We start from the raw sequence: 23,463 nt of genomic DNA on the forward strand, positions 1-23,463 counted from the left end.
TCATTTCCACCTCGCCGTCTGGACCTTCCAGTTAAAAAAAACCCAATAAAACCACAAGGGGTGTAGTTGTCACGTTTAAAACCACAGGGGTAGATGTGTATGTGTCAGAAACTACAGGGGGTGTAAATGTAATTTTTCCTTTTTTAAATTGGCTTCTAAGAGCATTTTGAGAACGGTATTCAATTTTGACAGCTGTTTAAATAATAATACTCGGATATTTTGGTATTTTGAAATTTCCATAATGATATTAAGGTTGGAATATTATATCAGGTACTTTGTAATCTTGTGGTGATGCTATTTGATATTTTCTCATGCGAACGTAATCGTATATATATAGAACTTGCAGATATTTTACCTTGGAGAGTAGTGGTATAAGTAGTAAACAGGAAGGAGACAAGTTGTCAACCTCGTAGGCTTGTGGTGGGAAGTATCATTGCAAAGAGAGAGAGAGAGACCTCATTCTTAAGAAAATAAAGCAAACTTCTACTCTTTGTGTGCTTTAAGCTCGAACTTCTTTACGAAGACAAGGGTGACACATCAGTAGACGTTGCAATTACTAAGCAGGAGAAACCTCTAGTAGTCTCTATGGATTTCAATGACATTGTGAACCAAACAAGGAGTTTGGATGGCATAGCATGCCAAGCAAAACCCCTGATTCATCCCAGCTTTTGTGCAACCAAACACGCGATGGGATATTATATAAGGTCTTGTACTTTGTAATATTTTCTCCCGGGAGCGTTGTCATAGAACTTGACAAGTCATATAAATTTTGTATTCTCAATCGGTTTGCATTTTATTTTTCTCCATTAGTTTGCAAACCCACAGATGGATGTTTCCACAACAAAAATAAATAAACTATCCTTAGACATGGGTAAATGAAAATAGGGCATAACGCTACACATTAGCACAATGACCTTAGACATATGCCCTTTGACATATTGGTTAGCCTGAATACTCTGTTGGCCAATGTTGATGAGGGCTGTTCACATCATATAATAACTCCTAAAGTAGAGCAAGGATAGAATTCCCCCGCATGCTATGCAATAATAGTATGGCCTTTCTAGCGTATAATAAGCTAGATTATGGGCCTAATTAAATCTTTATTGACTTCTTTGTGGCCTTTAACTTTTTCTCTAGATGCTAATGTTATTTATGTATCATTAAATCTCAGACTGTATATACACACACACATTAGGGTATCAATGGACCCAGATTGTCCAACTGACGGAAAGGATCCGAATGTTAATTTGGGCACAACAGTTCCCAACCATGCCCTTTGGATCGATATCCTAATTGGTATCGTGACAAAGACGGCGCACAAAATCCGATAGAGCATCCTAGATCCGAATGGAGGATGCCAATGTACAAAAATGTCCCTCATATTTTTGTTCATTTATGTCTATTCATGAGGGCTGAGGGGTATTTATTTAACATTAAAATATACCACTCAAAATAACAAACAATACTTCATTTTCCTGCTTTTTATTTTTATGAAATCTCTCTCTCTCTCTCTCTCTCTCTCTCTCTCTCTCTCTCTCTCTCTCTCTCTCTCTCTCTCTCTCTCTCTCTCTCTCTCTCTTCTTCCTTTTTGACTCCCCAAACCCCAATCCCTAACTGTATGTGTAGGTAGGACCTACGACCCCGGATGAATGGTCTGATTTGAAATGGATCGTGACCCAAACTCAATAAGATCCAAAAAGCAGTCCCAAAAGAATCTGACAAGGGATTCGAACAAGGGATTTGCTAGCATCCATCGCATAGCGTCCGTCGCAGATGGTCTGTTGCATGTCAGACCAGCCACATAGGCTCACTTTACAGTAGCCTTTGTCTTCATTCATGAGGTGGCTCATCTGACATGCAACAGACCATCTGCGATGGGCGCGAGCAAATCCCTTCGAAGAAATAGTGACCACGTCATATCCGATACAAAATGAATGCATTAACACCCCTAAAATCTTTATTAATCACAAAAATGATGAATTAGTTAAATAAAACCTCCAATTAAACTAGTATAGGCACCTGCACCACTTTTTGGGTTCCTATATCCATGCAGACATGCATGTACGTGTATGTATGTGTGCATTGTGGCAGCACGTGTGAAGCATCATCTCATTATTAAACTAATACTCACTATTAAACTAATGTAGTGGGGAGAGGGTGCTAATTAAAGTTGCTTAATCTTGCCAAGCAAATCATGCTTTGATTTACCAAAAAATCTCTTGAGAAGCGGGTAAAGTTCTTACTCTATGACAGCTTCATGGAAAACAGATAAAAGTTGCCCACTTTTAAGCAAAACCGGTGCTGAGTTTACAGCTAATAATGCTGGTGTTGTGAGAGGGGAACACACAAAACAAGTAAAGCAATCTAGTAAAGTAAATTTTAACAAAGGTGGTCTGATTAAAGCTTCCATTGTTGGGGTTATGGGAGTAGAAAGAGCCAAACTTAGCTTTGAATCCATCTAAAATAAACAAAAGAAATTTATCTTTGAATCTCTCTTCTATCTATTTGATTTTCTTGTCCCGTCCCACCTTCCTCTTGTTAATGATTTGAAGCATAAGTGCAAACTTTTATATTGTCGATCGAATGAAAGAAAGACAAAAAAAGACATATTTTACTACAATATTGAGCTCTTTTTCAAATGAAGTTTAATCTTAGAGCTCTTTTGAGAAAGCGTATGATAGTGGAAACCTTTTAGGGACAATCCAGAGAGATTAATAATGTTGGCGGAAAAATAATCCAAAGTAGAAAGATTTTAAGATGTATAGATCGAGTATGAAACAACCAATTACTTAAAGAGCTTGTTGTTAGAGTTTGTGTTATTTAATTATTTATATATATACTTCAACATTCTCTCTCACGTGTGGCCCCTCTTTCTTTTCTTTTTTTTGGGTTGACCGTACACGACGTGGTGCGTTCCCACTTTTGGGTTGGCCATATACGTCGATTTTTAATATCAAGGGGTTGTTGGGTTTTGAACCTAGGACCTGCGCGCTGTCAGGAAATTGCTTTGATACCACATGAAACAACCAATTACTCCAAAAGCTTAAGCAGTTAGTGTTATTTAATCATTTATGCTTCAACACTTCCCCTCACGTGTGGTCCGTCTTCTTTTGGGTTGGCCATACATGTGGCACATGTGGCCTCTCTTTTGGGTTGGCCGTATACGTGGATTTTTAAGGAGTTGTTGGGTTTAGAACCCAGGACCTACTATGAGACGGTAGCTTGATACCTTGTGAGACAAACTATTACTCCAAAAAGATTAAGCTATTAGAGTTTGTGTTATTTAATCATTTATACTTCAACATATAGAATACGATGAGAAAAATTGATCCAATAATGCTCAAAGTAGCAAAGATCAAAAGATGTACCCATTGAGCTTTAAATTAATTTTATGAAGATGCCTACATCCATGAGTGAGATCAAGATCTTTCAATATAACAAAAATATAAATAAGAACATCTCATGAGATGCCTACATCCATGAGTGGGAAAGAATCCTATTTGCATAAGAAATAAGACACTTAAACCCAACATAATGGGAAAAAACAAATTAAATGACTCTTTGGGTCATCTCTATGTCCAATTGTAATCTTTTTTCTCCTTTTATTTGCTAGTAGGGGTCCTGCCTAATCCCAGATTACTGACCAAAAAAAAAAAACATCTTAATTTGGAGAAGCCTCCCTCTTCCTGTCTCTTTTCTCTCTATGCCCAAATCAGAGGTTGTCTTTTGCGACATGGGTATGCTTGACCATGGGAACATTAGGCAGCCACCAAACAACCAATTAATTGAACCAAAGATAGGGACACAAGATTTTAGGAAGAAGGAAGTAGCTTTAATGAAAGTGATGGTCACCATATTGACACCAGAGAGGACTTAGAATAATCAATCTAGATTTTTATATTGAAATTAGTCGTGTGGAATCTCTAGCTTTATTTGCATTAAACAAAGATCTGCCATCCATTGTCTAGAGCTACTCAACCAGGGAACAGCATCACGAGGTGTTTGTATGAAAAGGAATTTATATATGGTTTTTAAAAAGAGGAAATGGTTTGTGAGCAACTGCTAGATAAGCAGAGCTCACAAACTATTGGGGGTGGGGGGAATCCAAAGCATTCATTTGGAAGGCCCTTCCATGGATAGGGTGTGTACCAAAAATCAGATCAATAGGATCATCCTAACCCAATCAAAGGTGGAGGGGAAAATGGACAGACACTGTGTGTCCATGTTTCTGCCCATTTTTTCCCTCCACAAATGGCGCGGTTAGGATGATCCTATAGGGATGATATTTGGTACACACCCTATCCATGGAATGGCCTTCCAAATGAATGCTTTGGACCCCACCCCAAAAATGTGGGGCCACATGTGTTTGCAGGAGCGGAGCCAGGAATTTACACTTGGGGGGAGACTAATTTACACTTTGCCTGCATTGGTCATCAGGGGGCCGTGGCCATATCTCCGGTGACAATCAGTTTTTTCGAGGATGATGCAAACCGTCCATTTAATGGGCCACAACATAAATAGGTGTGCCTCAAAAATCATCTCCATGTCCCAACCTTCTGATCTGTAATAAAGGTTTCCATAATATGCAATTTCTCTGTAGATAGAAGGGTTACAATCATCCTATGGTGTGAGCCGTACATTGCTTTTTGAAAACTGTCCATCACAAAGTACTGGACTATGGGGGCTTACACCTCATAAAATCTCAAATGTTTTTCTTGGTAAAGTGAAAAAAGAGTGGTGCTGCTAAACCGAGAGAGGAACCAAACAAATCCATCCACAAGGGTAGTTTTGCTATTTTTACGAAACAAAAGGCCAAAACGAAGAAATGATTGCTAACAACGCAGAAGAAAATTAACCCCAAAATGTCAAGGTGAGGTAAGTTTGTAATTTAATGCAAACACAGGGACATTTTGAACTTCATATAGAATAAAACTGAAAAAAGCAAATTTCTAGTTTAACATGTGCCCATGAATAATAGGGATTTTGCAAATCTTTTGTTTTGGGGGGGGGGGGGGGGGGAGGGGAGTGTATTAGTACATTCTAGAGTAATGCTAGTGAGACCGAGCAGGGGACCAAACAAACGGGTTCTTGCCACAACATCACAAATAACATAAGCCAGCCCTTAGGTTTGCATACCAATGAGGCAGAGATCAGGTCGGTGTTTCAAGAAATTAGGTTGATTGAGCCCAGCATGCTTGACCAGGTTATAGTGGAAGGTGACTTCCTGAATATAATAAGATGGGTGAAGGGTAGTCTCTCTCATCCTTGGAGGTTTGCTCACTGGATTAACGAGAACATGAATCGAGTAGCTGGATCCGCTATTTCTTTTCATCACGAAAGACGAGCAGCAAATAGTGAGGCTGATAGACTAGTGAGGCTGATAGACTAGCCAGGGAGGGTGTTTCGAGGGCGGTTTTGGAAACTTACGATTTCCTTCCACCTTGATTTATTCTGTATATTTTATTGGTTGCCTTGTACTTCATCATCCCGGGGTAGTCTCCCGGGATTCTTTCTTTAGTAATATAATTCTTTGCCATTAAAAAAAAGGAAAATCAACAAAAAGTTGATTTTTTGCCACACATGGCACATAATTATTTTTAGGAATACTTTTTAACTAGAAAAATTTATAACCAAACACTCTTAGATAATTAAGAATTCAGTGTAATTCAATTCAAAATAATTATCATAATTGGTAACTGGAATTACAACTAACAGATGTTTGATTGTGGCAAATAACATTGAAATAAAATATTGCTAAAATTAGGAGAAAAGGGTTTGTAATTTGGTGAGTATTATAAATTGTAGTAATCGGCTATACCACTATACTGCAAAAGTTGCTATCACAAGACAAAATCCCTCACAAATGGGAATTTATAGGCATTTATACGTCCTCATTTTTTACATTTGCTTCTACCCATTGGCAACCCTGAGGATTTATTTTCCGTAGTCTATTTATTGTAATATTTAACCGGCTGCTAAGTCACCTCAGGTATCTTGTTCGTCATTTGCAATTTTATGTTTAATGTATTTTACATTTCCTCGCATTGTTTACTTTTCCTTCACACTTTACATTTATAATATTTTATCCTTCTAACGTACAATCCTGGTACCTGGTCATCAATTGAGTACATCATTCCCATTCTCTTAAGTTTATAAACTCCTTTTGTTAAAATGGTTGTTCTTGAAATCGTACTCCAAAAGGAGCCCTTAAGAGAGAAACGCTTACTTATGTAATCACCAAATTACAGACCCTTTTGTTTAGACAGGTGATCAAGCCATTGTAACCTAGCACCTATTCTGATTATGGACATGTGTAATTTGGGGCCCAATATTAATTGTTACAGTTCAATTCAAATAGATACTATCCACTTAGTCTAACTCCCAGCAAGGAAATAGATCTCTTTTTGAAACGAGGGCTGTAAGACGATCAGTCCTTTTGTTATCTCTTTTATTTCACCATCACAAAATTAATCCCATTGAAACTAAAAAGTGAAAAAGTCCATTTTTCAAGTCTTAATACGCATAAAGCCTTACGAACAAAAAACAAGTCTCAGTACGCATAAAATTAATTTCTTTGTATCATGACTAAGTGAGTGTTTCAACTTTAAAACTAGGGACTTGCTAGGCAATCTCGCACAAAGCCATTTTGCAACTACTAGATTTTGTCTTATTTGTTTATTCATATGAGGTGGCTGTTCTCTCCCGAAAAAGTGAGCTGCAAAATGACTTTTTGCGAAATTGCAAGTCGCTTAACTAGTGAACCTAATAGAGATACCTTGGGTTCACCAAGTTCCTCTGAAACTTCGTGTTCCACGGGAAGCTGATATGAAAGATTCTCATTTTGTTAGTCATTGAGTCTTGTTTTCCTTTTCATGGCCTAAAGCTAATTGAAAATGTGAAACACATAATAAGAAAGTGAGTGGAAACAACGCATTTGACTGTGACAATGACATTATGCATTTGGGTCTTGGGGGGTCTTTATTATTATTATGGGAACATGAGAAGAAAGATTCTCATTTTGTTAGACTTCAGTTCCATTTAGTCTTTGTTTTCCTTTTCCTGGTCTAAAGCCAATAGAAGATGTGAAACACATAATAAAAAAGTGAGTGGAAACAACGCATTTGACTGACTCTATGCATTTGGGTCTTCGGGTCTTTATTATTGATAGGAGACACAGACTAGGGAGAGAGATAGGAAAGAACATCGTCAACAAGTCAAAAAGCCAATTGAAAGTGTTTAGTTATGTTCCCATCGTAGCAGGGCTACAGCAGTACCGGTAGAGAGTCTAGAGACGTATAGGGCCGGGTGTAGGTGCACATCTTAGCCCGAACCTGATCATTGGCGGAATTTCCAACCCCAAAACTATACAATTATTGGAATATATGAGAGAGAGAGAGAGAGTGTGGACGCATGAGATCCCACACGGAAAAGGGAGGAAAAATTGATGGGCTATATATGTGGACTCTCTCGCTCTGCATTGTAGACATTTCTTCAGCATATCTAAGGGGCGAGGCCCCGGTATACTGGTATAGGTTTATTTAGCATTGGGACTTTCACAGGCCCACTTCATAGGATGATCCAAACTGTTTTGTTGGGCCCCATAGGATATGGATGGTGAATAATATATTCACCCCTTCTTTTTACTTGGAACATCCCCTCTAGTGTAAAAGAGCAGTCATAAATACACTAGAGGAGGCCATCCCAAGTACAAAAGGGGGGCCAATATACAAATTATCACTTCCCACAAAAAAATCAGAATCCTATTATGCCCATTCTTATTCTTGATTCCAGCAATCCAAACGCCAGCCAGGAGGTTCAACAGTCTCTTTCCAAAAAAAGGCAATCCCTTTCCCAAAAAAAAACAAAAGCAACTAAGCAAACAAAAAAAAGTGGGCCCACATGGAAAGTGAATTAACAACACGTTTGTTTTAAGTTGGAAAATTTCCCCCAAAATCCACGAATTCCATTGCCCCTTAAATATCATCCACACATAAAATCCGCCCCTCACTTGATTTTTTTCCAAAGGAAAAGAGGAGAAATGGAGAGAGCGATCGAAAGACAGAGAATTCTTCTCCACCATCTGAAACCCTCTTTTTCTTCCTCCTCCTCTGATCTCTCTGTAAGTTTTCTTTTGGCCGTGTTTGGATTGCAGGAAAAACATTTCTTGCGGCAGGAAAAACATTTCTTGCGGATTTTTTTTTTTTTTTTTTATGCACAATTTTGTGGGAAACGATGTGGCTATATTGATATTATTATAAATTGAAGGCTTCTGTAGATAAAATTGAACTGTGGTGGTTTAAGTTATCATTTTCCTCTAAATTGTGGTTTAAGTTATCCCTTTTAGTTTCTGTCTTATAAAATGGATTCGGCCAAGCATTTGGAAAGGAAAAATATTTCTAAAGTTTCCTAATTTTTTACTCTCCAACAAAGATAACTCGAACTAATCACTTACAAATCAAATTACTTCCCACTAAATTGTGGAAAGAAAAAAAATTTCCATCGGAAATATTTTTCTTGCCCTTTGGGGTTTGTTTTTCCTTTGGGGCGACTTGAATTATGCTGGGGTTTATGCAGATGATAATTTGAATTTGAAGTTATTTCAGCTAGATTTGGTTGCTGCCACTTGTTAGAGGAGGCAATTTGATTTGGGAATCTATGTTTTCTTTTTTCTTTCTTTTTTTTTTTTTTTTGAATCTGAATTTTGATTTTCTTTTTGATTTGTTCTGAAAGGCTTCAATCTGTTTGGCTGGGGATAGCGCCGCGTATCAGAGGACTGGTTGTTTTGGAGATGATGTTGTGATTGTGGCGTAAGTTCTTTTGAAAGCTTTGTGGATATTGTAGTGTTTGGTGATCTGTTATTTTATTTTATTTTATTTTATTTTTTGAATGGGTTGGTGATCTGTTATTTAGTTGGTTTATTATTGTTTTAAGAAAAAATCACTTTTAAATTGGGCATATTTTCTTGTTGAACAGCGCATACAGAACTGCGCATTGCAAGTCAAAACGTGGGGGTTTCAAGGATACACACGCTGATGACCTGCTCACACCAGTTCTTAAGGTTCCTTATATATTTTTTTACACAGCACATGATATGATTCCTTTGAATTAGAATTGGGTTGCTCAACATGTCATCCTTTTCCAAAAATCAGAAAGACTAGATGCAATTTTCATGATGAATGTAGAGTGTAAAATTATGATACCTAGATACTTAAAAAATGGGTGATGTAAATATATGATGTCCAAGTTTGAATCTTCAGTAGTAAGGCCCTGTTCGTTTATATTATGACAACCGATTGTAAGTTCAAAACCTATTAGTGGGCTCCAAATTAGGTTTAATTTTGAGTCCAATAATAAGTTTTGGGCTGATAATCGGTTGTCATAATCTAAAATGAACAGGGCCTAAGTGTCTTACCTCTGCTTACAGGTGTAGACAACTTTGACATTTCCCTCTTGTTCTTCCTTTCTCTCATTGATGAATGTTAATTGTAGGCTGTGATTGAAAAAACAAACGTGAACCCAAATGAAGTTGGTGACATTGTTGTGGGCACAGTCCTGGCACCAGGCTCTACAAGGGCAATGGAATGCAGGATGGCCGCATTCTATGCTGGTTTCCCGGGTATTTTTTTTTTCCTAGAGCTGTTTGGGGTTGTTTTTTTTTTCTTCCAAGTTTTATCTTTTGCATTTACAAAATTTATCTAATGTCGCAGAAACTGTGCCTATCCGAACTGTCAACCGGCAATGCTCATCTGGTCTTCAGGCAGTTGCCGATGTTGCTGCCTACATAAAAGCTGGATTTTATGATATAGGTATCTATGCCTCTTGTAGGATCTCTTGTGGTTACATTGTCCATTAACTTTTGGTGTTATCTGTTTCATCTTTTGATACAGGTATTGGAGCTGGTTTGGAGTCAATGACAGTAAATTCAATGGCTTGGGAAACACCAGTAAATCCCAAAGTGTGTTCTCACCGGGTTCCTTACTTTTCTTTTTCTTTCGTGGCTCTTAGAAATTATTTCTCAATGCCGTATTGGTTCATTAACAAGATGCTCTGTTAATGTTCCAGGTAAAGAGCTACCCACAAGCTCAAGATTGTCTCCTGCCTATGGGTATTACTTCTGAAAATGTTGCACATCGTTATGGTGTAACTCGGCAAGAGCAAGATCAAGCCGCTGTGAGTTTTGTAGACACGGAGTTCACTCTTTTGTACATTAAATGCTGATATTTTACAGTGATAATAATGTCTTGAAATGCAAGGTCAGGTTACATCTCACAAGCGTGCTGCTGAGGCGACTGCATCTGGTAAATTTAAGAATGAAATAATCCCCGTGGCCACAAAGGTAAAATTAATGCTGTAGGCTCCTACTATTCCTAAGTTCCTTTTATCCATTGGGCTTTAGCTATTATATTATGACCTGTAACAAGAAAGAGAGATGGTCCTTATTTCAGACCTGATGGATTTTACATTTGTATAGATTGTAGACCCAAAAACTGGAGAGGAAAAGCATGTTACAATTTCTGTGGATGATGGAATTCGAGCGAGCACTACATTGTCAGATCTAGCAAAACTCAGACCTGTATTTAAGAAGGATGGGACCACTACTGCCGGTACTCAATAATGTTCTTCATGTATAGTGTCTTAATCAAACAACCTATCAATCAGTTTTGCTTGTGTATATATTATAAATGAGATCTTTGTTGCATAATATTTTAGGGAATTCTAGCCAAGTGACTGATGGTGCTGGAGCAGTCCTCCTTATGAGGAGAGCTGTGGCATTGCAAAAAGGACTTCCCATTCTCGGCGTATTCAGGTATGTTATATTCCTTGTAAATAAATGTTTGCTTTGTGTAACTCAGAACCTACCGTATTGTATCTTTTAAGATGGGTGCTCCACCTTGGCCTTTTGTGTACATTAATTTCTGTACTATTGTGTTATTTCTTTCTTTCAGTCATTGTTATGTAGAGCAAAGTTAATTTATATATATATATATATATATATATATATATATATATATATATATATATATATATATATATATATATATATTAACAACTCACATTCTCCCTCATCGTCCATTTCTTCGTCTTTTATTCTTGTTCACCATAGAAAGCTTTGTCTGCCTTTGTTATTCAATCTTTCTTCAAAAAATTTCTCATCAAAAAGGGAAAAAAATTGTCTTCAAAATTGTCCTTTTCTTCATTATTATAATCTTTGAAGTTTTATGGCATGACCTTTTCATCATAATATCCATTAATGGAAAATAGGCACGGACCTCTTGATTTCAGTTTGAAAATCTTCTCCCCACAATATGGGTTGGATATCCTCAATTGAGAATTCAAAATTTTTGAGTTTAATATTATGTTCCAATGGTTCTTCACCCAGAACTCAAATCTGGAAGCAAGTTTTCTAGTTCATTTTGGTCTTCAATAATTGCAACGTTACAAGAAAACCTGATTTATTCCTTTACCCACAAGATTTTTTTTTCAATCTTCATAGCCCATGGAACTATTGCCCGGTTTTAGTATGGAATTGAAGAACCTCGCCGTCGTCATCTTCTTTTCTTTTTAATTGGCAACTGATATAAAAAATGTGCTTTGGTGGACAAAAAGAAAACAAAAACAAAGAAACCAACAAATAAGAAAAACATAAAAACATATTCTTCCCTCCCAACATACTCTTGCTGGGGGAACTTTTAAAGCCTTGGAAGCTTCACTGAGTTGGTTTATCCCTAATGTGACCAGCCAATACAAAGTTCAAACCCACAATCACAGGTTTAATGCTCTGAACCACTCAAGAAATAAAACCCAACAGAAAATTATGAAGCTAAGAAGAGATAAATAGAGAGCAGTTCCTGGTATGGACTGTTTGTTCAATAGGAATAAGAGAACTGACAGTGCTCCAAACTTTAAACAACTCAAAAAATAAAAGCACAGAAAACATCACATTTCTTCTTAAAATTTGTTCTCTATGCAGCTTACACTCATTGAACCCATCTTAATCCACTTAACCCCACGATCATTAGTTATGGTGATATTTATCAGTTTTTTTTTCCTGCAACAAAAGTTTCGATGTGATAATAAATGCTACTGTTATTAGTTATGGCAATATTTATCTCTTTTTTTTCTACAACAAATACTCTGCAATAGAGGAATGAGTCACATTTACTTCAAAATCCTCGGATTTTACTTTTGTAGGAGCTTTGTTGCTGTTGGAGTGGATCCCGCCGTTATGGGAGTTGGACCAGCTGTTGCAATTCCTGCTGCAGTGAAGTCTGCTGGTCTTGAAATTAATGATATTGATCTCTTTGAGATCAATGAGGTATAGCTCAAGGCATGCTTGTTCTAGTTTTCTAATCTCCTTAGTTTTTGAAAAGTGATTTTTTTCTAATTTTCTTATCTCCTTGAACTAAATTTTGAGGTTTCTGATTCGTTGCATTGTCATTCTCAATTTGTAGGCATTCGCATCCCAATTTGTATATTGCTGCAAGAAACTGGAGCTTGATCCAGAAAAAGTGAATGTTAATGGAGGTGCAATGGCTCTTGGGCATCCTTTGGGTGCAACAGGTATTTATAATAACATATTCCAGTTTATACTGACTTCATATGTATAATTTAATATGCTGCGAGTAATTATCACTAAGAAAAGTAGTAGCACTTGTAATATTTTTAAACAATGATGGTCAAGCTTCGTTATCTCCCCTCTATGTTCTCCCTTTGTTTATTTTTCTTTTTTCTAGTGAGAGGTAGCTTTATATGTTTCCAGCAGCATATGCATATGGCACTGCCGTGCCTTGCAATTTGAGGTTTGTCTTGGTACATCTAAAATCTTTTTAAAGTCGGTGTATAATTTAAGAAAAATGATATCAGCACAACCATGTTTCAATAATTGCACTAATCCATCTTGTCTTTTATTATTTAAAGACTTGTCAAAGTTTATTACAGCTCCCAAAAAGCTATCACGAGCCAAATAGAAAAAGAAAAGACAAGATGGATTAGTGAAATCATTGAAACTTGTTTGTGCTGATATCATTTCTCTAATTTAATTACAGAGAGTAAGCTTGTATTCAAAGTAGAGCAGGATTGGAGGGAGAATTATCCATCGCAACATCACTAAGAACTTGTGGCATAAGAGAATAAAGATAAATATCCGTAGAACTTCCATGGCCATGTTTTTCTAATTGATTTGCTTGAAAAGGCTCTATATGGGTGTGGTGACTGGGTTCTTAAACTCAGAAAATGGGCACTGTACCTTCTTATGTACAGTTAAAGAGACAAGAGACACATTAAGGGGTGTTGCTTTCGTTTCTTGTCACAGGTGCCCGTTGTGTGGCAACACTGTTGCATGAGATGGGACGCCGAGGCAAAGATTGCCGATTTGGGGTGGTATCTATGTGCATAGGTCTCTCTCTCTCTCTCTCTCTCTCTCTCTCTCTCTTGTGTTTTGACTTGGTTAGGATTTTTTTTTTTTTAAATGAGACTTTTGACAACTGTTCCAAATGTTCTAAATCTTTGACAGGCTCGGGGATGGGAGCTGCCGCCGTATTCGAAAGAGGTGACACCGTTGATGATCTGAGCAATGCTCGGAAGATCCACCCCAACAATTTCCTTTCCAAGGACGCCCTATAAAGAACCGATCCATCCAGCAATCCTCCCCTTTATATATTTCTTAGTTCAGGAGACTTCAATAAACCAAACATGGAATAAATTAGAGGGATTTGATGATATTAGCTTTTGCTGTAGGCAGGGCTTTCATCCTCCCATTCTTTTCCTCTTTTTGTTTTGCTTAATTTTATTATTTTGACATTAAAATAATCGTCATGGTTGAAGTGAAGTTTGCGTTGTGGGTTTTCATGTTGTTACTTAAACCGGGGGATGCAAAACTCACCTCATACTATTCGCTTATATGGAGGGAATTTTATACTTTTTATTATCATATATCATCTAGAGAAGTTTGCGTTTAAACTACAGTTTTTTAGTTTTTTTTTGAATGGCGCCTCTTTACCCATAGTTGAGACTCAATATGAGGACATTTTAGATTTTTCTGATCATCCATTTCCAGAGAAGTTTGGTTTCAGAGTCTAGGTTAAACAGAATTATGTCATGCCCAATGTGCCTTCTTTGGGCAGGCCTTGATGAGCATATTGAACTATTGGAGTGCCCAAGTATCATATATCCTCGGGTTTTTCAACCTGCACAGGACAAAATTGAGATTGAGCAACATGAAACTTGGAAGATATTTATATACTTGAAAATGAAATCAAGGACATTGCACAGGGAAAATATGAAAACTTGACTAGACTAACAGCATTCAGAGCTTTAAAAAGAATCCTAACAGTGTAACAAGTCTTGCAATTACAAGTGTAGCAAGTCCTAAAGGTTTAGGGTCATTAATGTGTTAATGGTCCTTTTAATTAAAAGTGCAAAAAGTTTATCAATTAAACAAGGAACTCGGCATATCGTTATTTTGTTGAGGGTAACATCATTTTTAGGACTACCACTCAATTAAAATCGCACCTTTAGATAGGATCTCTAAGTAATAATCCTACTATATGTTTTGAATAAAAAAAATTATCGGTAATTTTGTTATAATTAATATAAAAACATTAGGAGGGAGTAAATATTTGAAAAATATTATCAAATAATAACTTGCAGAGTTTACTAACTTAGACCAAAATAGGACCAGTAATCTATTAAGATATTCAGCATCAACTTTGATAGGTTCTACTGTATAAAACAAAAGCGCATAAGGCATTTCGCGGATGGTCTGTTGCATGTGAGAGCAGCCACCTCGTGAATAAAGACAGATACTTAAAAGTGATCCTGTGTGGCTGCTCTCACATGCAACTGACATGGCCTACGAGTAGGCATGCCTTGTGCTATAATGAAGTCAGTCGCAATCAAGGTTTTAAATTTCGGGTTTCGATCGAGAGCAAAATTGCAATCGCAATCTTGGGTTATTGGTAAAACTCTACCCATAGAAATCGCCCCTGATGGAACTCTCTCTCTCTCTCTCTCTCTCTCTCTCTCTCTCTCTCTCTCTCTCATCTTGCAACATCCACGTTGAAAATAGTCTTTGCTCACATTTTCCTAATTTCGGACGAAATTACCGAAATTCCAAAAGCCAAGTGTCACGGGGAAACAGTTCAAGACACAACCGGTATTAAAATCCAAAACGTGCTTGTCTCGTTGCGTCTTGGAAATGCGTTGTTTATAGCACCTTTGGTCGCCACTCGCCGCTAAGCTGGTTGGTTGGCCAAACTTTATAGGAGGAGTTGACCCCGTGACTTGCTGACTCCTCCCCCGTTAGGCCCAGCAGGTGTGGGCAGGAGCCTTGGTGGCTTGCTCATGGGTTGCAAGAGGACTTGCTTGTGCATCTGTTGCACACAGTAGGAAATCATACTTCAACTCGTAGGCGTGCCCTAAGGGAGTTTGGGTGCGGACTGCGAGCTATCCGTAGGGATGCTCCAGTTTCTTTGGTCGAGGATGGGGGCCAAAGACAGTGCATGTTGGGTTGGGTTCCCACATGTATTGCGCGTACGGACCAGTGCTGGGGGCTACGTATACTGTTTGCCCTTCAGCACCGCGGTACGTCAGGTGGGTAGGCCATTCTCTAGGTCTTCCATCGATTCGTGCCGGGGCGACTTCGGTTGCCCTCGCGAGGTGTACACCTTGCGGATCAGTCCATGGGGCATCTTGCTCCTTGGATGACCAAGCCCCAGTGCTTGGCGGATTGGTGCGTGGCATCGTCATGCCTCGTACTCGATGGACTTTGCATTAGGCCCCAAGGCCTTATGTTCGATGTACTCGTGATGCAGGCTGATCATGAGTGTGGGTATCTAGAAGTGCATGTCAAGATCTGAGCCAAGTAGCCTGTTGAACAGCTTAGAGTTTGTGTGCTCATTCGAAGCATCAAGGGGTGTTGGCGTGTAGGGCCTTTAAAGCCTTGCACGATTGAAGGCTTGCCCTAGCATCAGTGCATGTTGGGGCACCACACGGGTTATTCCGTTGCTCAAATATTTGGCCCGTGACACAAGGCTAACCGTCCACACCACCTTAATGCCCCTGTCTTTGAGTTACAACTTATAAGCTTCTCATAAACGAGCTCGGATGTGGAAACGTATTAGTGAGAGATTTATACAGGTTTATTTCTTTATGGTGCCCGACCGTCAAAAAACAAGGACAGAGAGAGAGAACCCCTCCACCCTTGATTTCCAATTCAGCAAAGGCCGCCCTTTTTGACTTTTTATGGATCAGAAATCAAGGGTGGGGAGTTTTCACTCTCTCCGCCCTTGTACCTTAACAGTCGGGCATCAAATAAACTCTCTTCTCATAAATGAGCTCGGATGTGGAAACGTATTAGTGGGAGATTTATACAGGTTTATTTCTTTATGGTGCCCGACCGTCAAAAAACAAGGGCGGAGATAGAGAACCCCTCCACCTTTGATTTCCGATCAAGCAAAGGCCGCCCTTTTTGACTTTTTGTGGATCGGAAATCAAGGGTGGGGAGTTTTCACTCTCTCCGCCCTTGTACCTTAACAGTCGGGCATCAAATAAACTCTCTTCTCATAAATGAGCTCGGATGTGGAAACGTATTAGTGGGAGATTTATACAGGTTTATTTCTTTATGGTGCCCGACCGTCAAAAAACAAGGGCGGAGAGAGAGAACCCCTCCACCTTTGATTTCCGATCAAGCAAAGGCCGCCCTTTTTGACTTTTTGTGGATCGGAAATCAAGGGTGGGGAGTTTTCACTCTCTCCGCCCTTGTACCTTAACAGTCGGGCATCAAATAAACTCTCTTCTCATAAATGAGCTCGGATGTGGAAACGTATTAGTGGGAGATTTATACAGGTTTATTTCTTTATGGTGCCCGACCGTCAAAAAACAAGGGCGGAGAGAGAGAACCCCTCCACCTTTGATTTCCGATCAAGCAAAGGCCACCCTCTTTTACTTTTTATGGATCGGAAATCAAGGGTGGGGAGTTTTCTCTCTCTCCGCCCTTGTTCCTTAACGGTCGGGCATCATATAAATTCTCTCCTCTTTCTTTTGTCTCCTTTCCGATGTGGGATTGAGGTCTTTGTTTGCTAATTGATTCGCGATAAAATTACCAAAACACCTACCTCTCTCCATACGATGCCAGATGATTCATTTTGAAAACGTGGACATTCTAGTCATTTAGACAAAAGACAGTTTTATATCCTGTGTGCAAGTCGGGTATGGGCGCACTTTCACAGCATGATCCAGACCGTTCATTCATTGGCCCACAATATAATAGGTTTCAGCCTCGTAAATCATCGTCATAGGATGATCCTAACCCTCCGATCTGCAGAGGTTTTTATAATGTGCAGTCTCTCTAAAGATCGGAGGCTTAGGATCATAATATGGAGATGTTTTACTGGGTACGACCTATTTTCGTTTTCGACCAACAAATGAATGATTTGGATCATCCTCTCTAATAGGCCCCACTGTACTTTTAAAAAAATACACACCATATAAAATCTTCCAAAAAGACAAACACGCCCTCTTATAACTCAACAAAGCCTTTGTCCCAAACTAATTGGGGTCGGCTAAATGAATCCTCTATATAGGGGATATTTTTGAAATTCCCAGATATGTGCTTCGTTCAAGTTAGCATTGTAGACGGGGTATCCACTTATTGGATGGCTAAGATTGTCTGATGGTGGACAATTTCTTTGGATTGACCCATCAGCAATAGTGCTCAAAGAAAGAAAGTCTTTCTGATTGAGCATAACTTTTGTTAAGGAAAAAAAATCATTGGAAGGAAAGGACCCAAATCCCTTCCTCATATTAGATGATTATAGAACCTTTATCAAGGGTTACACATTAATCTGTCATTATAATCAAATCTTACAGCCAAATACAAATTAGTTACAACCACATTTTCTCAAACAGAAACATTGCACTTCAATTTCAATTGACCCAATCACTGTTGCATTTTCTCAAACAGGTTGGGTGTCTTTTTTTGAGCTAAAATGGTGGTTGTTCAAATGTGCCCTGCCCTCCCCTACATTCTCAAACAGTAAAGGTCCATTATATGAAAAAAGAGTTCATCTAAGTGTGTTTTTATATCCACAAAAAAGGTGGTGGTCTGATTGAGCCCAGCTCTGAGGGCGTATATTTGGGATCAAAGTACACAGACTCGTTGTCCTTCCACCGTTGAGAGCGGGAGGTGTTCACTGCTCTGTGAAACCAGCCTGGTGCAATACCCTCCACTCTAAGAGACACATGGCTCGAGCCTTCGCCCGAGTCACACGACTTAACTACATAACTTGGAACGGGCGAGTCAGAAATAGCACAGTGAACCCGACCCATCAGAGCCATGGCTAACCATTCACACCACCTTAAAGCCCCCACTTGGGTTATAAGCTCTCGTTACTGAGCTCGGCGTTGGATTTGGTTAGAGAAAGACTTATACGGGCTTATTTCTTCTTTTTTCTTTCCGATGTGGGACTAAAGCTCTTTTTTGCTGATTCTTTCAATGATAAAATTACCAAAACACCACCCTCTCTCCGTATAATGCCAGATGATTCATTTTGAAAACGTGTACGCAATTGGTGAAAAGGGAGAAGGACATTCCAGTCATTTAAAGAAAGACAGATTTTTGGAAGATGTAATCCGTCTTCGCCACAAAGACAGATTTCTAGTGAAAGATGGTGAAAAGAGGATTTTTTTTTTTTTTTTTTTTAATCCTTTGTGCATGTCGGGTAATTTATAAAAAGTATAGTGGGGCCTACTTCATAGGATTATCCAAGACATTCATTTATAGGCTCACAACCCAGTAAATCATCTTCATAGGATGATTCTAACCCTCTGATCTATGGAAGTTTCTATAATATGTGGTCCCCGTAAATCATCTTCATAGGATGATCCTAACCCTCCGATCTGTACAGGTTTCTATAATGTGCAGTCTCTCTTAAGATCAGAGGGTTAGGATGATACTATGAAGATGATTTACAGGGTACAACCTAGTGACGTTGTGGACCAACAAATGAACGGTCTGGATCATCCTCTGAAATAGGCCCCATTGTACATTTTGAAAAATACAAGCTCTATAAATTCTCTCAAAATGATTAATACACTATTATATTTCTAACATTGCATCATATGTATTTCTATCATGTGACTAATACAACCTATTTCTTGTTAGGGTTATTAGGGTTTAAGCAGGATGCTTAAAGCATTACACCCAAGGTATCTAGTTTGGAATACCAAGTTTGTTGCCTCCAGCCCCTATATATAGAGATACACTAGGGTTAGAAGAGGTTAATGGGCTCCAGCCCAAATGGGCCCACTACACCTGGTCCATTACCTATTGGGCTTATATTAGAACATACATGGGTTATATGATATACCCAACAATCTCCTCCTATGTTCTACATATAGCACAATCCAATAGATAGATAATGTGATGTCCAAACAAAATTATTGAATCATCCATATCACCATATCAATAAAGATTTGTAATCCAACTGAAAACAAAAATACTTTAAAGAATAACCAAGAGTTTTAGAAATAATCTAAACTCAAACATAAGCAGTTTTATATGTAGGTGAACTATTTAATCAACGGAAAAGAAAATAATAGTTCCACTGCACTATAAGGATTCACTCATCAAGTAAGTCATCCTCATCAAGATCCAAATTGAGGCAATCTCCTCCATTTTCGCCAATTCCTGTAAATTATCAAATATGAATTTCATTAAAAAATGAATCCAATCATTTGTGTATTTTACTAAAAGTATCTAGTTCTACCAGAAGAACTTAGTACAATTTCATAATGGCTGAAAAATAAATATCAATATCAATAAGCATCAATGTCAAGTTTCAATCAAGAACCAGACCTAAACAGTTTCTTTACAAAGAACCATTCCATGTTTCCATTTGGAATGTTACAGGCATCATATCCAAATTGAGTTAAGCTGTATCATCAAGTTTGGAATGAAACAACCTTTCCCAAGAAGGACATGTCATCAAATGTGGAATGACATAAAGATAACTGTAAACATCATTGAAACATATCAAGTGCTTATCTTGGCCAAGATAGGGAGATTCGAAAAATTCAAAATAATATGAATGTAGGTTAAGACACGTCTACACAGTCTTTAACCCCATCTCCCCCACAGTTTTGAATATTCGATCTTTGTTCAGTCCCTTCGTAAGAGCATCGGCCATATTATCCTTCGATCTCACATCAACCAAAGTGATAATACCTTGTTCTAGAAGATAATTCAGCGTGGCATGTTTCAGCCTGACATGTCTCCTCTTACCATTAAAGAGTGAGTTTTTCACAATCGTAATTGTAGCTTGATTATCACAGAACAAACTTAAAGAGTTAATCTTTAAATGGGTCAATGGAATGTCCATGATCAGATCTCTTATCCACTCTGCTTCATCTCCTGTAGAAGCTAAAGCATAAAGTTCCGATTCCATAGATGACAGAGCAATACAAGTCTGTCTCTTTGACTTCCATGCAACAGCGGCTCCACCCAGTGTAAAAACATAACCACTGGTAGATTTACTGTCTCCTAATTCTGATCCCCATGATGCATCAGAATACCCTTCCAGGATAGGAGGATGGCCAGTATAACATAGAGCATATCCTTGAGTACCCTTAAGGTATCTCATCAGCCTCATAAGGGCATCCCAGTGCTCATGGCCAGGATTACTAGTGAAACGACTCAGCATGCCAACTGTAAAGGCTATGTCTGGTCTAGTGCAACTCATAGCATACATGAGACTACCAATCAGTTTAGAATAATCTAACTGATTCACACTGTCTCCTCCATTAGAGATCAGCTTCTTGGTATAATCAAATGGTGTCTCAATCGGTTTACACTCACTGTATCCCCATGTAGAAAGTAGTTTTTCAATATAATGGGCTTGGCTAAGAGTAATCCCTTGCCTTTCAAAACTTACTTTCATACCAAGAATGGTGTCAACCACACCAAGATCTTTCATGTCGAATGCTTGAGCCAAAGTGGTTTTCACGTCACTCACTACAGAGAGATCGGAACCAAGAATCAACATATCGTCTACATACAAACAAATAATCGCAACCTTATTCGACACAGAACGATAGTAAAGGCATTTATCTGAATAACTGGTCTGAAAACCAAAGCTCTTTACTACCTTGTCAAATTTTTGATGCCACAATTTAGGTGCTTGTTTAAGACCATACAAAGATTTGTGTAACTTACAAACTCTGTTCTCGAAACCTTCCATGACAAACCCTTCAGGTTGGTTCATGTAGATTTCCTCTGTGAGGTCTCCATTAAGGAAAGCCGTTTTTACATCTATTTGATGCACAACATACTTCTCAATAGAAGCCAAAGCAAGAAGAATTCTTATCGTTGCCAAATGACAGACCGGTGAGTAAACATCAAAGTAGTCTATCCCACTGACTTGAGTATAGCCCTTAGCTACTAAACGTGCTTTATACCGAGCTATGGATCCGTCAGGATTAAGTTTCTTCTTCAAAATCCACTTACAGCCCACAGTCTTAGCCCCTTTTAGCAAATCGACTAGCTGCCAAGTTTGATTTTGTAGCAGAGAGCTCATTTCATCATCAATGGCTTCTGCCCACAACAAAGAGTCCCTAGATCTCATCGCTTCCTTATAGGTTGATGGATCATTCTCGACATGGTAGGTCACAAAGTCCTCACCAAAGTTCTTGGGTACTCTATCTCTTGTAGAAACCCTTAAAGGTTCTGATGTAGAAATCAGTGTAGGACAGGTGTCAGAAGTATTCTGTTCAAACTCTACATGCGATTCTGTAACCATCTCAGTATCGCCAGGTAGGTTCAAACCATGATCTCTGAGAAATTTATTCTCAAAGAATACTGCATCTCTAGATTCTATAACCAAATTGGTAGATAGATCCAAAAACCGATCAGCAGCACTATCTTCTGCACCACCTAGATAAACACAAGTGTTTGTTCTAGGTCCTACCTTAGGTCTCCTAGGGTCTTGTATCCTCACATAAGCAATACAACCCCAAGTCTTAAGAGTGTCATATCTACAAGGATGTTTATGCCATAACTCATAAGGAGTAGTGGTCAACTTAGAGTGGTGTACTCTATTCAGGATGTGATTTGCAGTTAAAACTGCTTCTCCCCAATAGCTAGTAGGCATGCCAGCTGTCAATAACATAGAGTTTAACATTTCAGTTAACGTCCGGTTCTTACGTTCAGCTATGCCATTAGATTGAGGTGAGTAAGGAGCAGTAGTTTCAAGTATTATGCCCTGAGAGGCACAGAATTCCTTGAACTCTGTCAAAGTGTATTCTCCTCCTCTATCACTCCTAAATCGCTTAATTTTCAAGTTCAATTGATTTTCAACACGATTCTTAAAAATTTTAAATTTATCAAAAGCTTCATCTTTCGATTTTAGGAGATAAATATGACAATATCTAGAAAAATCGTCTATAAATGTGATTAAATACTTCCGACCACCTCGAGTAGTAAAACTTTTAAAGTCACAGAGGTCAGAATGTATTAACTCAAGAAGTTGTGTGCTCCTAGAAACCGAACGAAAAGGTTTTCTAGTGATCTTGGTTTGTGCACACACTTCACACCTGTCAAATCTAATCGATGTATCTAAAGGTATATTATAAGTTTTAGCAAGTGTGACCATTTTCCTATAGTTCACATGTCCCAATCTAGTGTGTAACAACTTAGGATCAATCAAAGTGGAACTAACCTGACTAACGGTTTCATTTGCTAAACTCAGTCTATACATACCATCGATTAAGAAAGCACAGCCAAAATAATAAGAGTTAACAGTTAAAGTTACTCTACTACCCAAAAAAGATGAACACATGCCAGCATTGTCTAAAAGACTAATAGAAATTAAATTCTTTTGAATAGCAGGAACTACTTTAACATTTTTTAAAGTGAGTATTTTACCTGAAGAAAGGACCAGGTTCGCAGTTCCAGTGTGAGTCACCTGTGCCTCAGCTCCACTAGCCACTGTAACGGTCTCTTTCACGCCAACGGCATCCGTAAGAAGTTTCTTTTAGTTGCAAACATGGCAGGTGGCTCCTGTATCTAACCACCAGTCTGAAGAAGTACTGGCCTTACCATTGCCTAACATGGCAATAAAACTCTTAGGCGCAGCACTGCCCACCATCATATGAGCTTCCTTTTGTGGTGTGTCAGATTTAGCCTTCTTAGGTTGTTTACATTCTGCAGCAAAGTGACCCCATTTCCCACAGTTGTGGCACTTGCCCTTCTTTTTCTGAAAGATAGTCTTTTTGGCCTCCAACTTGGGATGTTCACTTTTAGGTGACTTGGATTTTCGAGGAAATTTCTTGGGATATGTTACCGCGTTAGCAGCAGACTGTTGCTGTCTAACCATCTCCAAGTTATTCCTAGCTCGATTCTCATCTTCGATTCGAATGAATCGCTTGAGATCATCCAGTCCCACTTGCACCTTTTTCCGATACATCTCG

General features: G+C 38.5%; 1 protein-coding gene across 1 annotated transcript; it reads left to right on the plus strand.

The window, feature by feature from the left end:
- Positions 1-7,962: 7,962 nt before the first annotated feature.
- LOC143891999 (3-ketoacyl-CoA thiolase 2, peroxisomal-like) lies at positions 7,963-13,930 on the plus strand. The gene is made up of 14 exons (XM_077396479.1): positions 7,963-8,119; positions 8,731-8,807; positions 8,974-9,058; positions 9,490-9,616; positions 9,708-9,806; positions 9,888-9,955; positions 10,063-10,170; positions 10,259-10,336; positions 10,472-10,604; positions 10,711-10,807; positions 12,193-12,316; positions 12,453-12,561; positions 13,313-13,396; positions 13,514-13,930. The coding sequence occupies exons 1-14, from the start codon at positions 8,039-8,041 to the stop codon at positions 13,621-13,623; spliced, it is 1,380 nt and encodes a 459-aa protein (XP_077252594.1). The 5' UTR covers positions 7,963-8,038; the 3' UTR covers positions 13,624-13,930.
- Positions 13,931-23,463: the final 9,533 nt, after the last annotated feature.

The sequence above is a fragment of the Tasmannia lanceolata genome, unplaced genomic scaffold (genome assembly GCF_043159265.1).
Source record: "Tasmannia lanceolata isolate RefF3 unplaced genomic scaffold, GAP_Taslan_0.1 ptg000015l, whole genome shotgun sequence".
NCBI lineage: Eukaryota > Viridiplantae > Streptophyta > Magnoliopsida > Canellales > Winteraceae > Tasmannia > Tasmannia lanceolata.

Excerpts from the sequence above, each read along its gene's own strand:
- LOC143891999 (XM_077396479.1), top strand. The coding sequence starts at position 8,039 with ATGGAGAGAGCGATCGAAAGACAGAGAATTCTTCTCCACCATCTGAAA. Across the intron at positions 9,807-9,887 it reads AGCTGGATTTTATGATATAG|GTATTGGAGCTGGTTTGGAG; the intron begins GTATCTATGCCT and ends CTTTTGATACAG. Across the intron at positions 10,605-10,710 it reads GGATGGGACCACTACTGCCG|GGAATTCTAGCCAAGTGACT; the intron begins GTACTCAATAAT and ends ATAATATTTTAG.